General features: G+C 43.3%; 1 protein-coding gene across 3 annotated transcripts in view; it reads right to left on the minus strand.

Annotated features, from left to right (window-relative positions):
* Positions 1-13,566, minus strand: part of KIF16B (kinesin family member 16B) — a 1,618,961-nt gene that overhangs the window by 543,663 nt on the left and 1,061,732 nt on the right. For all 3 annotated transcript variants that reach the window (XR_015296683.1, XM_086927730.1, XM_086927729.1), the window contains exon 19: positions 7,420-8,775. Coding sequence is in view for 2 of the 3 variants with exons in the window: in XM_086927730.1 (XP_086783856.1) it covers positions 7,420-8,775 (1,356 nt within the window). In the remaining variant the exon portion in view is untranslated. The remainder of the gene's footprint in view (positions 1-7,419; positions 8,776-13,566) is intronic.

A 13,566-nucleotide genomic window follows, 5' to 3' on the forward strand; every position in this document is an offset into this window, starting at 1 on the left:
TACAGAGAAAGTGACATCACTATATACCTTTGTCACGTGCAATAACATGTAGTATTTTGCTTACCTTAGGATATAGGAAAGACACTTTGAATATTTTTACTTAAATTATTACTTAGTCCTTTCAAGTGTTCCATTAGTGAAGAGGATGACTTTACACCCATAAGCAAAAAAAATGGACACAGCTTGGTATTATTTAAGACCGTCCATGACTATTGTGTTACGTTATACAGAAACAATTTAACCTGCTTAATGAGACCTCCAATTGAAGTATTCATCTTCACATTAAAGGAAAGAAATACTAACATTTCACACAGTAAAAATCGAGAGGAAGAGGTTTAGAAAAACGTTTGGAAGAAAGAAGATGAATTTAACAAGAAAATGTTCTATTCAAAATTGAAATAAGACAAAAGACAAAAAGGGAAAATATGTGTTTATAAATGAAGAACCCAAAGTAGAAGTAGTCATGTAGGAATTAGTAGTTGTAAACACACATGAAATTATGGGCGGTACTTGGCAAATTGTACAAAAAGAAGAAACAGTCTTTCCTGGAGTTTATTTCGTTTGTGGACAGAATACCTTTTTTGTATTGCCAGCTGACTGGCAGGGTATTAGCTACTTAGCTTTGCTGCTTCCTATACTGTTCCTATAATGTATCATTTATATAGTATAGAGGCATTAACAATGATACTATCTCACAGACATACATGTAGCATAGGAGATGGAACACAACTAGTTGGAGAAATGTTTAGAGCAATCATACTAACAGTAGGATTTTTTTAAAAAGATTAGAAAATTCAAATATTTTTACAGTTGTTGACAAACCGTCAAGAAGTACTTTTGGAGTTTATTAATTGCAAATACAGAATTAGTGGCTATTACATACATGATTTTACAAAATTGCCTAGCATTAGACATTTTGCTCGCAGAGAGGGACGGTGTCTGGAAGATGCTGAAAGGTTAGCATTGTTGTTCGTACATACCGGACGAAAGTAGGAAAAAATTCACAAAAAACATTTCTAACCTCAAACCTGAACTAGAACCATAAGAGATACCTAGTGTTTTAGAAAATGTAGGCAAAGGAAATTCAGTTATTGGAAATTGGTTTGCAACAGCTGTAAAATGGATTATTAGGGCTATATCTGTACTAACCGCAGCGGTTTTATTGAGTGGGTGGGACCGGGTCGGCCAACGGACGTGCGCAGAACTACGGAGATAGTGCTCGCGACTATCTTTGGCCGACGGGCGAATCGAAGGGGCTAATATTAATAGTAGGGATTTGCAGACTGACCTTGTTTGATTTTTACAAAGGTTGTACATTTTCTATTAACTGAAGAAAGATCAGAGCAAGAGACAGATGATCAGAAAGGGAATTAGCATTCAATTATCATATCTGTGATGAATACAGAAAGGCAAAAAAATATATAGTTTTAAAAGAAAGAGATAATACTTAACTGAAAGTGAGAGTGAACCCTGAAGATTAATTTGTGAAAAAACCGTGATTGTTAAAATAACCATCAGATGGTGTAAACGAGACAGGGATTTAAAAACATAACAAGAAAATAATACAATTTATAATAAATGTGCACAATTAACATGCAAGCTTTGATGAAAATAATGTGTTTAAAAAGCATAAAAGTTGTAAACTATTGAATTAGGCCTCAAATGGATAAAGCAACGCTGCTTGAAAAACAAACTTCAATAGAAATGTTAAATATGCATAAAAAGTTAAATTCCTGACCTTTCCATAAACATGTTTTTCCTTAGTAAATAATAGTTACTTAAATGTTTCAAAGTATTTCAACAACATTTTCTATTTACAATTACAGACCACTGGTAACTCATGATTAGTGTTTGTCATTCAATGGGGTGATGAAGAATTCATACATTGAAATGCAGAATTTAAAAAGTGACTTTTTAACTAACTTGTTTTTTCCAATCAATGGTGGTTCAGCTAAATGTTTTCTTTTCATTAATACAGATGTTTTGACTTTTATATAGATAAATATTTAGAGCCTTTATAAGGTTAAAGATGTAGTAAATACGTGGGGAAGTCGGACTGAATGAGGCAAAATCCACACATATATATAAGCCATATAATTTAGCTGCAAACATTGCTGTCCGTGGTCTATTGTATTTCTGTGAGAAGATGAGGAGTGATCCTGTTCCCAGGAGAGCATTGAACACTGTTAGGCTGACGGGAGGCGAGAAGAGCATCATGTTGCAAAGCTTCAGAATGTGATGTCTATTTACTGTGTGTTCCTAGAGTAAGGTAACCCCTTCCATGCTCATGACGGAACGGTTCCGTCATGAGCGTCGGTTGGCCTGTGCTCATGACGGAACCGTTCCGTCATGGTTCCATAGGCCCAATGGAACGTTCAGCACAGCGCAAGAATTTGCGCGCGCTGAACGGGTTAACACTTCTTTTTGTCCCACTTTTTTTTTTAACATTTTACAAACCTAGATTTTATGTAGCATTGCTTTGAGATTCTACTGATTTGACTGAACCTCTTTTTATAGGAAGTTCTGCTTTGATCATTTGAGCTAACTTTAATACTAAAGCTCCATGCTTTTCTCAATCTCTTGAACTGGAACTCTTTATGGGTTCTGACTAACTTCATTGCCACCCGATTGTTAGAATAGGGATTCTTTTCTCTATAGAACGTGCTTTAATGCATTTGTTATATAATTTGATTAATCAATATTAATTTTATATTTCTATCATATATTGATGACTGAGATTAATCTGAATTCATCATATGATCTACAATAAAGATGAACTACTAAAAGAATATTATTAAAACCCTTTAACTCATACCAAACTCTCATTATTGACTGATCGTATATTAGTGCTTGTGATTAGAATTTATGTGATGTTCGGCTCTCCTCTCCTCTAAAACAACAGCAGAGATGCATCACATTAGAAGTAAGAGGTGGATGAGTTAGCCCTGATGCTGTTAAACAGTTAGTTTTAGTCCATCAGATTTTCCGCTACAGCAGTACCTACATTTTTTACCTAGAACTCTACTCCAATGAAAGTCTCAAAAAACTCCACTTATTAGATCATGAAAAGGCTGCAATGGATCTTAAAGTAAATGAAGCCTGCCTAAATAGCTATAGTGATGTTTTGAGTTATAACTGACAGCTGCGACCAGCCCTACCTGAACTTGCACTAAAAACTCAATTTAGGGTCCCAAACAATGTAAAGAATTTAACCGGCACTTTTTATTTCAACCATATTACCCTATGTCTCGGGCAACATTGGCCCCTGTAACAGACTAGAAAATGCAGCTGGGATCCATACAATGGTTCACAACAAGATCCCTTGCTACACGCAGACAACCACCACTAACCACTCTCAATCTGATCCATTTTAAGGTAGAATGGCTTAAACAAAAAAGACAGAAAACTGTTGTTTTGGACATAATCACTGTTTGATTTAAATTGGAAATTTACAACACCTCATTTTACAAATTATTAAAAATACATGTTTTCATGAGAATGTTTCTTTTACAAGTTTTCTCAGGAAAATCAATACTTGCCTACTTTTGTAATTGAGCAAATTCAGTATTATCCAGGTCACCTAAATAAACCATGGTCTATGTGAACACAAACATCTCCATACGCAACCATTTTGGGAATTTGCAGGGCTCTAGATTTGATGAAACCAATTTGAAATTACCTTTAAAATTATACACATTCTGTCCATACGTACATATGGAAACATTTCTCATTATTATAGTTAATATAAACTGGTCCAGGAACTCACACATCATAGTGAGTATCTGGCAAGGACACTCTCAGACCATAACTCTTGTTTGATAACAGTGCTCTGGTCACGACAGCGGCAAGCGATCCTGACATGGCGACTGAACCAAATGGCGTTAGAAGACCCAGTATTTAGTGCAGAAGTCAGAGAGGGCATTGAACATTATTTTTTTAGAAAACTCAGGGACAACGACGAATAGAGCTCATGAGTGGGACGCCTTCAAAGATGTGGAGCTGGGATATGCATCTCGTCCACCACGGGGACGCGCAAGACGCTATTGCGCGACATAGAACAGGAGGAGGCTCGCCTGCGACAGGCGGAGAAGGATAGTCACACGAACGTAGGCGGGCAGGAGCAGGTGGTGGCGGCACGGGAGAAGGTGGCTACTCAGGTTGAGCGGCTTCGCTGCTTTGATTATAGAGAATATACGGTGGGTGCACACGCTGAGAGGGACAAGGTGGGAACGCTACTGGCCTGGCTGGCCAATCCGGCTGCCATGGGATCCCCAATAATGTCGCTGGCTATGCCGGCAGGGGGCCAGGTCTATTCGCAGAGAGAGATCAATGATCAATTTCTGGATTATTATGGGTCGCTTTACCAGAGTAAAATAAGGGTGCTGCCCGATGGCCTTGACGCTTTCCTATAAGCAGCACAGTTGCTGCGACTGGAACCCGAGATGAGTGCCAAGTTAGGTGCTGTGATTTCGCTAGCAGAGATCAGGGTAGCATTAAACTCATGGCCAGGAGAAAGACGCCGGGTGCAGATGGCCTCCCGGTGAAGTTTTATGCAACATACATAGACCTCCTCGCACCGCAATTACACATAGTGTACAGAGAGGCGTGGGAATCGGGCAAGTTGCCGCTGTCCTCCAGAGAGGCGGTCATAATGCCACTGCTGAAGAAGGGCGGAGTACCCACTTCTAGATCAGCGTACCGCACGTTCTCGATGCGAACGGTAGACTACAAGATCCTGAGTAGGATCTTGGCCACGCGGCTCTTGGATCACATGAGCACACTAGTGCACCCGGATCAATCGGGCTTCATCCCCGCTAGGAATACTGCAACATGCATACAGCGGTTGATACGGATCATGGGGAAAAGAGGTGAAGGATCGTCGGGAGCTGTGGTACTGTCGGTGGATATCGAAAAGGCATTCGATAGTGTGGAGTGGCCATACCTATACCGGGTGATGAAGGAATTCGGCTTGGGAGATGATTTTATACGATGGACCCGACTGTTATAACTCTTTCTGCCACAGCCAGGGTTCGCACGGGGCGCGCCATATCAGCGGCGTGCCAGGTGGAGAGAGGTACCCAGCAGGGCTGTTCTTTATCTCCGTTATTGTTTGCACTAGCTATCGAACCATTGGCGGCGCACGCTCGACGGGGAAGATCCTATGAAGGTGTTTTGTTGCGCGGAGAGAGTCATTACATCTCCCTATACGCGGATGACCTCTTATTGTGTCTGGCAGATACAGAGGACACCATACAGGGTGTTCGAGCCCTTCTTCAGGAGTTTTGCCTCTTATCAGGTTTACAGGTGAACTGGAATAAGACCTGTCTGTTTCCCTGACCCCGGATTGTCCAGAGCCCCTGATGCTAGAGGGCTTACGATGGGAGTCTGAGTGCTTGCCGTACTTGGGCGTCCGCATACACCACGCTCATGGAAATGTGGGTGGTGCGGTGAGGGGGCTCAGAGGTAGTATGGGATTTTGGCAAACCCTTCCCCTGTCGGTGGCTGGGAGGATAAAGCTCTTAAAGATGGTGGCCCTCCCACGGCTGCTATACTTCTTTCGTACCTTGCCGGTATGGATTGCCGTGTCCTTTTTCAAGACGCTCCGGGCGCTGGTGATAGGGTTTATTTGGGGCTCAGGCAGAAGGCGGGTAGCGCTGGACACTCTGACGCGGCCGAGAGAGGAGGGGGGACTGGCAGTCCCAGATTTCGAGCAGTATTACCTAGCGGCACAGCTGCAATGGCCTACACAAGCTGTAGCGTGCAAGTTTAGAGGCCCGGAAGGGCCGCAGGGTAGAGTTATTCCCCGCCATGTGCTGTCATTTATAGTGCTTCGGCAAAAAAATTAGGCTGGATCATCTCACTCTTGAAGAGCGCACCCTTCGCCTGTGCTGGCAAGGAAGCCAGAAATGAGCGGGGTTTACCGACCCGTATGCCCCGGAAATCCCCTTGGGCATGTGCACCGCCCTCCCACATGGAGGAAATTGGTCGGCGCTGGCCGGCTGGAAGGAACGCGGGGTCCACATGATTGGGGATTTATACAGAGACGGCACCCTGTTACCGTTCCAAGATTTGCAGAGTGCCTTTGACCTCCCGAGGGGGGATTATCTACTACACGCTGCCCTTGTAACGGGATTCCAAAAACAGTGGAGGATGGGGCTGTCCGAACCCCGACATCGTTGGGCTGTCAATATTTCACTATGGCAGCGGGCACATTCAAGGCTATCACCTGTCTGTATAGGCGACTGTCCACGGAAGGGCTCCCACCTCTAGATAGGCTGAAGGGCAAGTGGGAGGAGGACCTTGGCAAGCTTACACCTGAGATGACATGGCCACAGCTTCTGAGGAGGGCCTGGAAAGGTACGCGCAACGCCAGGTTTCAACTGGTGCAATTTTTTACTTTACACAGGGCCTATCTAACGCCAGTAAAAATTCAACAATATTTCGGGGGAACTCAATTGCTTTGCCCTAGGTGTAACGCAGAAGGTGCTGATTTTGGTCACATGCTTTGGTCCTGCGCGGGACTGGGTTCTTATTGGACAGAAGTGGTGACATGTTTAACCGGGTAATGGAGCGCGAGATGGAAGTGGAGATGGGAACTTGCCTTTTGCTTTGGTTTCCACACACACCCAACACTAAAATTACTAGCAAGTTTTACGATCTGGGGTTGATTATGGCGAAGAGGAAGCTTACCATGCATTGGAAAACGATATCGGGACCTAGCTTTCAAAGGTGGAGGGGGAGTTTTTTTAATTTGACGAGCAGTGAAGGGACGCTTCGTCTACAACTAGCCAGGCGTACCTCCAATGATAAGGCGCTGGTAGCGGCAAGAGCGTGGGGCGCATTAGTAGCGGAGCTCCAATCGCCTGTTGAAGCTGATGAGGAAGATGAAGGAGACGCAGAGATAGAACAAGGCGTAGAGATCAGAGCAGGGAACACTGGGGCGCAAGACGGGGCGGGGGCCACTTAAGCATATATCGAAGGAGTCGGATCACACATTCTAGGGTGAGAAGTGTTGTGAATTCAGAGTAGGAGCTCAGAGCATAAATGAGTGACTGAACGGAACCTCCTATCTTCCGAATTGACAATGAGGCCGTCCTCCACTGTTTGGAGTTGGACACTCAAGGGCAGAGGGTTTGCACGTCTAGTTGGGGGGCTAGGCGAGGGCACACTGACAAGGGGGGGTGGGGGTAGAGAGGGAGGTGGGTGGGGAAGTTAGACAAAGGGTGTTTAGAGTTGATAAATCCTGTGTTACAAACTGGCTTTTGGACCACCTGCGCAATGGTTTTGAATGTAATATCAAATTGATGGTACGACAACTGGAGAAACTAATAAAAATTTCTTTAAAAAAAATAGTTAATGTAAACTGGTTTTAAATTAAATAATCTAAAAAAAATCACAATTCTTCCAAATAATCCTCACCGTTCTCGGTCTTCTTCAAGTGCTTTTTGCTCAGCCTCTAGGCTAGCCTGCAATCCAGCCTGCTGTTTGCTGTTGTTAAGTGATGCAAGCTTCCGCTTCTGCTCTTCTATTGCAAGGTCAATGGTAGAATGGCGTTGTAAGGCAGAGTGCCTTCTTTCCAATTTGGCTACAGCTTGCTCCAAAGCTTCTCGCTGCTGCTTCTCTTTTGACTCAATAATTTCCTTTTCTTTTTTCCTAACTTTTTCTTCCTGACGAGCAATATTGGCAGTAAATTCAAATGATTCCTGAAGCTGCTGGAGCTGATCAGATCTAGCTTGATACTGTGCAAGTTGTTCTTCCTTTTCTTCAATTTCTTTCTCAATCTGATAAAGAGTGTTGTCTAACCCAAGTAGCCCACTATCAAGGACCTCAGCTGCTCTTTGCTTTTCTTCCAATAAAGATGGCAAATTGTTTCCCTTCAAATACTGAAGTTGCCGTTCCTTACACTGCAGCCTGTACTCCGCTTGTTTTATCTTTTCAGTCTCTTCCGCCAGCTTAGTAGCATCTGAAGCATGTGCACTGTTATTACCCAGGAGGTTCAGATGCTCTTTATATGTTAACTTTAAACGATTTACAGTTTCAATGTCTTCTGCCACATCATTTTCCAGGTAGTCCCTTTGCAGAACCAAATCTGCCTCCAAGCGTGACAACTGCTTCAGCTGTGTTCTCTTAAAGTTCATATAACTGTGTGTTGCTTTTTCAACTTCTTCAGAATCTTCTTCGCCTTCAGACCTGGCTTCTTTTGCTTTCAAGAGGTCTTCTCTGATGTCTTCTAGCAGCTTTTTTTCCTCCTCAAACTGTTGCACATCTCCTCCCTTTAGAAGTTGTATCATTTCCTGTTTTTCTCTGAGCTGCTCTTCAAGACGAGCAACAAGTTTTATTTGTTCTTTTTCTTGTTCTTCAAGTCTTCTCTTTTCTGATTCCAGCTTGATGTATTGTTCATCCTTTTCCCTTTTAAGCTTTTCCAACTCTTTAAATATTTCAAGCTTTTCCGCTTTCTCCTTGTTATGAATTTCTTGCAGATTCTGCAATTCCTCATGAACTCGAAAGAAACATTCCTCCTCCTGCTTCTTCTTCTGCTGCTCTATCTCCTGTTGTTCCCGTAGTCTCTCCTCTTCAAACTTTTCTTTTTCAGCAAGTAAATCTTTTAGCCTGCTTTCAATATCCATACTTCGATGTATCAGACTTTCCTCTTGTTTCCTGATTTGAAGTTGAACAATCTCAGTTTCTTTTCGTTGAAATTCTACCTCTTGCTGCATTTTCTGTAGTTCCTCTTTTTCCGATCTCTGTTTTTCTTCCATTTCTTTAATGAGCAGCCTGCAATACAAAATCAAACCACTGGTTTTATTGCAACTCACTACAAACTATTGAGCTGTACGCAAACAATGACAGACTACATTAAAAATCTTTGGAAGAAATAGGTCTTCGTTAAGGCATTGGAACTGAAGAAAAAGTTACTTACTGTTAGAAATTGGGGTCTCTAGTTGGCAGAGAGAGGTACCTTTGACCAAGTAGGGGCCCTTGCTTCTAGTCAGGGAAAGGGGGTACACTCCAGGATAACCCCTGCTCCCCCCCTTGGTAGCTTGGCACGAGCCGACAGGCTTATCTCAGAAGCAGTGTGTAAAGCATTTGTGAACACATACAGTTAAAACACAAAAAATGGATGCCACACCAGTTTAGAAAAATAAGCAATCTTTACAAGACTTACTAGACTTAACAGAAGACCAAACGACAAAAATACACAATACTGCAATCAAAAATAAGTCTTTAAAATGGTAGAAAATAGCTTAGTTCAATGTAGACAATGCAACATTTTACTTCTCAGGGAAGTTGATGCGCCGTTCCTTACACTCAGGGGAGTGGATGCGTCGGTTCCTTACTGTGTGGGGAGTTGATGAGTCGTTTCTTACGGCGGCCCAGTGACGATGTAACAAGATGGCGCCATCGATGAGACGATCCGGGGAGATGCAACAACATGGCGTCTTTGATGCGACAGCGTGGAGGCGATGCATGCACAACCGACGGCCCTGCGGTTACTCAGTGAACTCTTGAGCCGCGACAGGCCCTGAGACACGCTACTCTGGTGATGCGACGGCGACCTCTGCGGCCGCGACATGCTTCTCCGGTGCTGCGACGTGCTTCATCGGTGATGCAGCGGTGAACAGCAGCAGCGGCGACATGCGTCTTTGTCGATACGGCAGCGACATGCCTCCTCCTCGATGCATCGCGCTTTCAACTCCCAGCAACACGCAGTCCCCAGAGGGCCCAAAACAGAAGCAGGCACCTTCCCAGAATAGAAATTCAGGGGGAGCTGGTGGTGAAGTCTTGGTGTCCCTGTGACTTTAGATAGGAGGTAAACTCAGTTTCACGCCCTTGGAGATCTTCCTCAAGATGATAACGTACACAAAGTTCCTTTTCCCTTTTCTTGGAAATGAGTAACCACTTCAAGTCAACCCCAGACAGCAACCAGCACTGGGGCAGTCTCCTCCTTTAGCTTCATTGCTTTCTCTCCTTGACAAAGGTCCGCCTTGATTCCCAGAAGTGAACTAAAGTTCTGGGGTCTGGGCCCCAATATTTATACTGCAAAATACTTTGTCCTCTGAAGGCAGAGGGTGTCTGTTCACAGCCAAAACTAGTTTTGTCCTCCTGGATGCAGCTTCCTGGCATGAGGTGGAGCCACATTGTTTGAGAGCAGACCTGGCCCAGGTCAGTGAAAGGAACCCCCCCCTACTCTCTATTAAATGCAAGTCCTATTCAGCTCAGCCCTGACCCATCACACTGCTGGAGCCAAGGCCTTCTACAGTGCCCTGTCACTCACAAACCAGATATGAAATACACAAACCTAGCAGAGACAACTGGATGGTTAGGCATGAAAATATCTACTTTCTTAAAGTGGCATTTTCAAACGCAGAATGTAAAAATCACCTTCACTAAAAGATGTATTTTAACATTCTGAGTTCAGGCATACTAAACCCGAATTTCTACCTTCTTCCCTGGGTCAGTTAAGATTATAAGATGTTATATTCAAACTGCCCATTCTGGCCTATGGGAACAGGTAGCCTTGCAATAGTGAAAAACGAAATGGGCTGTAATTCACTATCAGGACATGCCACACACATCAGGGCATGTCCTACCTTTTACATACACTGCACCCAGCCCTTAGGCCTAGCTTAGGGGTGACTAATATGTAGAAAAGGAAAGTTTTAGGGACTGGCAAGTGTGTGCACTTGCTAAGTCGACATGGCAGTCCCAGACTGCACACAGGCTCTGTAATGGCAGGACTGAGCCATATTTTACAAGCCGCTTCTGTGGGTGGCACAACCAGTGCTGCAAGCCCACCAGCAGCATTTAATTTACAGGCCCTGGGCAGACATGGTGCACTGTACTAGGGTATGACAAGTAAATCAAATAAGCCAATCATGGATTCACTAATCCATTACAACAATTTACAATAGGGAGCACTTGCACTTTGGCAAATAGCCCAAAGCATCTAGACTAGCAAAAACACAGGAGGCAACAGTAAATAAATGGAAGGGAGACCCAAGCCAATGGTTCCAGTTCTAACACTTACCTTCAGTAAAACTCTTTCTGGTGTATACACTCTATTTAACCACAAATTCCTCTCCTTGTGAATATTCCTCAAGTGTCAGACTGAATCCGGACACTTTTAAAGCAGTACTCCTGCATGTGAATAGATGATGTTGTGCCGCTCTGCGCCAACATCCTTCCACTGCAGAAGTGGCAAATGGAGCAACATACAAGTGTCATCCATGAGCACTAGTCTCCGTTGCTTTCTAGGTTGTCATCGGCATGGACAGTGTGCAGATCTCTAAATCTAGGACCTTCTTAGATGCAAAAAGAGTCCAGTTCACAAAATTGGGAAGAGTCAGTAAGGAAATCGCGGTTAGATATAATATCTACCAGAAAGATGGTTATCAAAGGTAGGTATCTTGTTCTTCTGATGGATACTACTAACCACAGATTTCTCACCTTGTGAATAGATCCCAGAGCAGTATCTCCCAAAGTGGTGGGTCTGTGTCCAGGCTTTATACCAAAAGATCCTGCAGGATCAACAGGGTGGAATGCCCCCCTCAACGGACCAGACTGTCAAAACCGGTAGTGCTTCACAAGTGTGTATACAGACATCCAAGTAGCTGTCTGAGAGATGCCGAAGACAGGCACTCTGCATGCTAACACAGTGGTACCATTCTAGGAGCTGGTAGAATGACCGCAGAAGCCTTCTAGGGACCACTTCTTCACCAGAACTACACAGATCTTTATGTAGAGAACAATCCATTGAGAAATAGTCTGTCTTTGCACTGCCTTGCCATTTGTTGCCTGGGAAACCCCCTACAAAGAGCTATTCATCCACTCAATGCTCATTGGCAGGATAAATATAAAAGTTTAGTGTCCTCTTTGGGTCCAAACAATAGTCTCTTCCTCCTTAGATGGATGAGGTGGACAAAAGAAAGCCGGAAGGGTGATAGCCAGCCTGACATAAAAAGGAGTGGGTACATTTGGTACAAAGGAAGTTCGGGACCTCAACACCAACTTATCTGGGAAGAAAGTGGTATAAGGTGGGTTAAAAGAAAGAGCCTAGAGCTCATTAGAAGCATCTATCCAATGTTGCCGTGATGAGAAAGACGGTCTTTAATACCAAAAGTCTCAAAAGACAGCTCAAAAGGGGCGCATATCAAAATAAATTAGAACTACGTACAAGTCCAACTCGGGCATCACGAAGGGATTTGATGGAAACTAATGGTGCAAACCTTTCAAAAATCTCATCAAAGCAGGTGATTTAAGTAACCAAGGCTCATCCAGTGATCACAAAAAAAAAATAATTAAGGACACAATTAATAGTGCCCAAAGCAAGTACTAGCTGGGCTAAGGAGAGAACAAACAGCAGCACTTCAGGTACCTTTGCTTGTAACAATTGAATTTGTTGTGTGACGCACCAGTCAATAAATTTGTCCCAATGACTGGCGTACACTGATTTTGTGGCGGGACACCTCATTGCCAGGCTGCTATCAATGCTCTAGAGGGCAGGTCGAAGAAGGCCAACTGCTGCAGTTGAATCTTCAAACATGGAGATGCAGATTGTGCATGCCTTGGTGAAGCACCCTGCCCTGCTGCTAAGACAGAAGATCCTTCCCAAGTAGCACCTTCACCAAAGGACAGAGGCACATACTGGTATGGCCAGGGTACCACACTTTCCGGGTCCAAGCCACTGCCACTAAGATCTTACTGGCCCAGTCATTTCTTATCTTCTTCAAAACTAAATGCAGGAGAGACAGTGGTAGGCAGTGGTGGTTGGGAAGGAATTCATGAGTCTCTAGCCCTTTTATAGACAGAGAACGTCATGTAATACTGGGTTTACTACAATAACGGGATGCTAAGGATACATTTCTTTGCTCATCTACAAAGTTTGTATGAATGAATTACAGGTGAAGCATTGTTCTGAGTATATAGAGAATGCCAAGGTTTGACTGCCATAAGGGCTGCTCCTTTCATATATAATATTCTAAGAGAGGTATCTATAACCAGGTGAGCTTTATGTACCATTCACTCCAGATATGGGAAGTTTCTAGTTTTAAACATTGTGACCTAATCTCTTCTCTACACAGAAGAATATATAACTAAAAGTATTAGTGGCCTCTCACTTCTATTACCTCAGAACCCGGCCAGTGTAGATTCCAAAAATGCTATTCTTGAAAAACTGGAAATATGTAAAAAGAAGCATGAGAGAACAGAGCTGCATGCATGCATTCTTACAGAGCATTTAAAAAGCAAGCATTATTCACCTAGATCTCCAGGTCCGAAATGTTCCAGAGATTTTAAGAAAGGATAACAAATTTAAAGGGGCTTCAGCCATAACACTAACATCTGCTCCAGGCATTTGATGTTACTTGGGATCGAGACAGCTCTAGAACATAGTAAGAAACAGTTACAAGAGATAGCAGTACTAGAAAAACTGCTAGTGGAGACCAATCATATTTCTGAAGTTACACAAGTGCTTGATACCTTGAACAAAATAATTGAAGAATTCAATACTATTTGAAATGAAAAAGATGGGTGATATGGTACACTAAGACATAAGAAACTATAATA

This window comes from Lissotriton vulgaris, chromosome 6 (assembly GCF_964263255.1).
Source record: "Lissotriton vulgaris chromosome 6, aLisVul1.2, whole genome shotgun sequence".
In the NCBI taxonomy this organism is placed as follows: Eukaryota; Metazoa; Chordata; class Amphibia; order Caudata; family Salamandridae; genus Lissotriton; species Lissotriton vulgaris.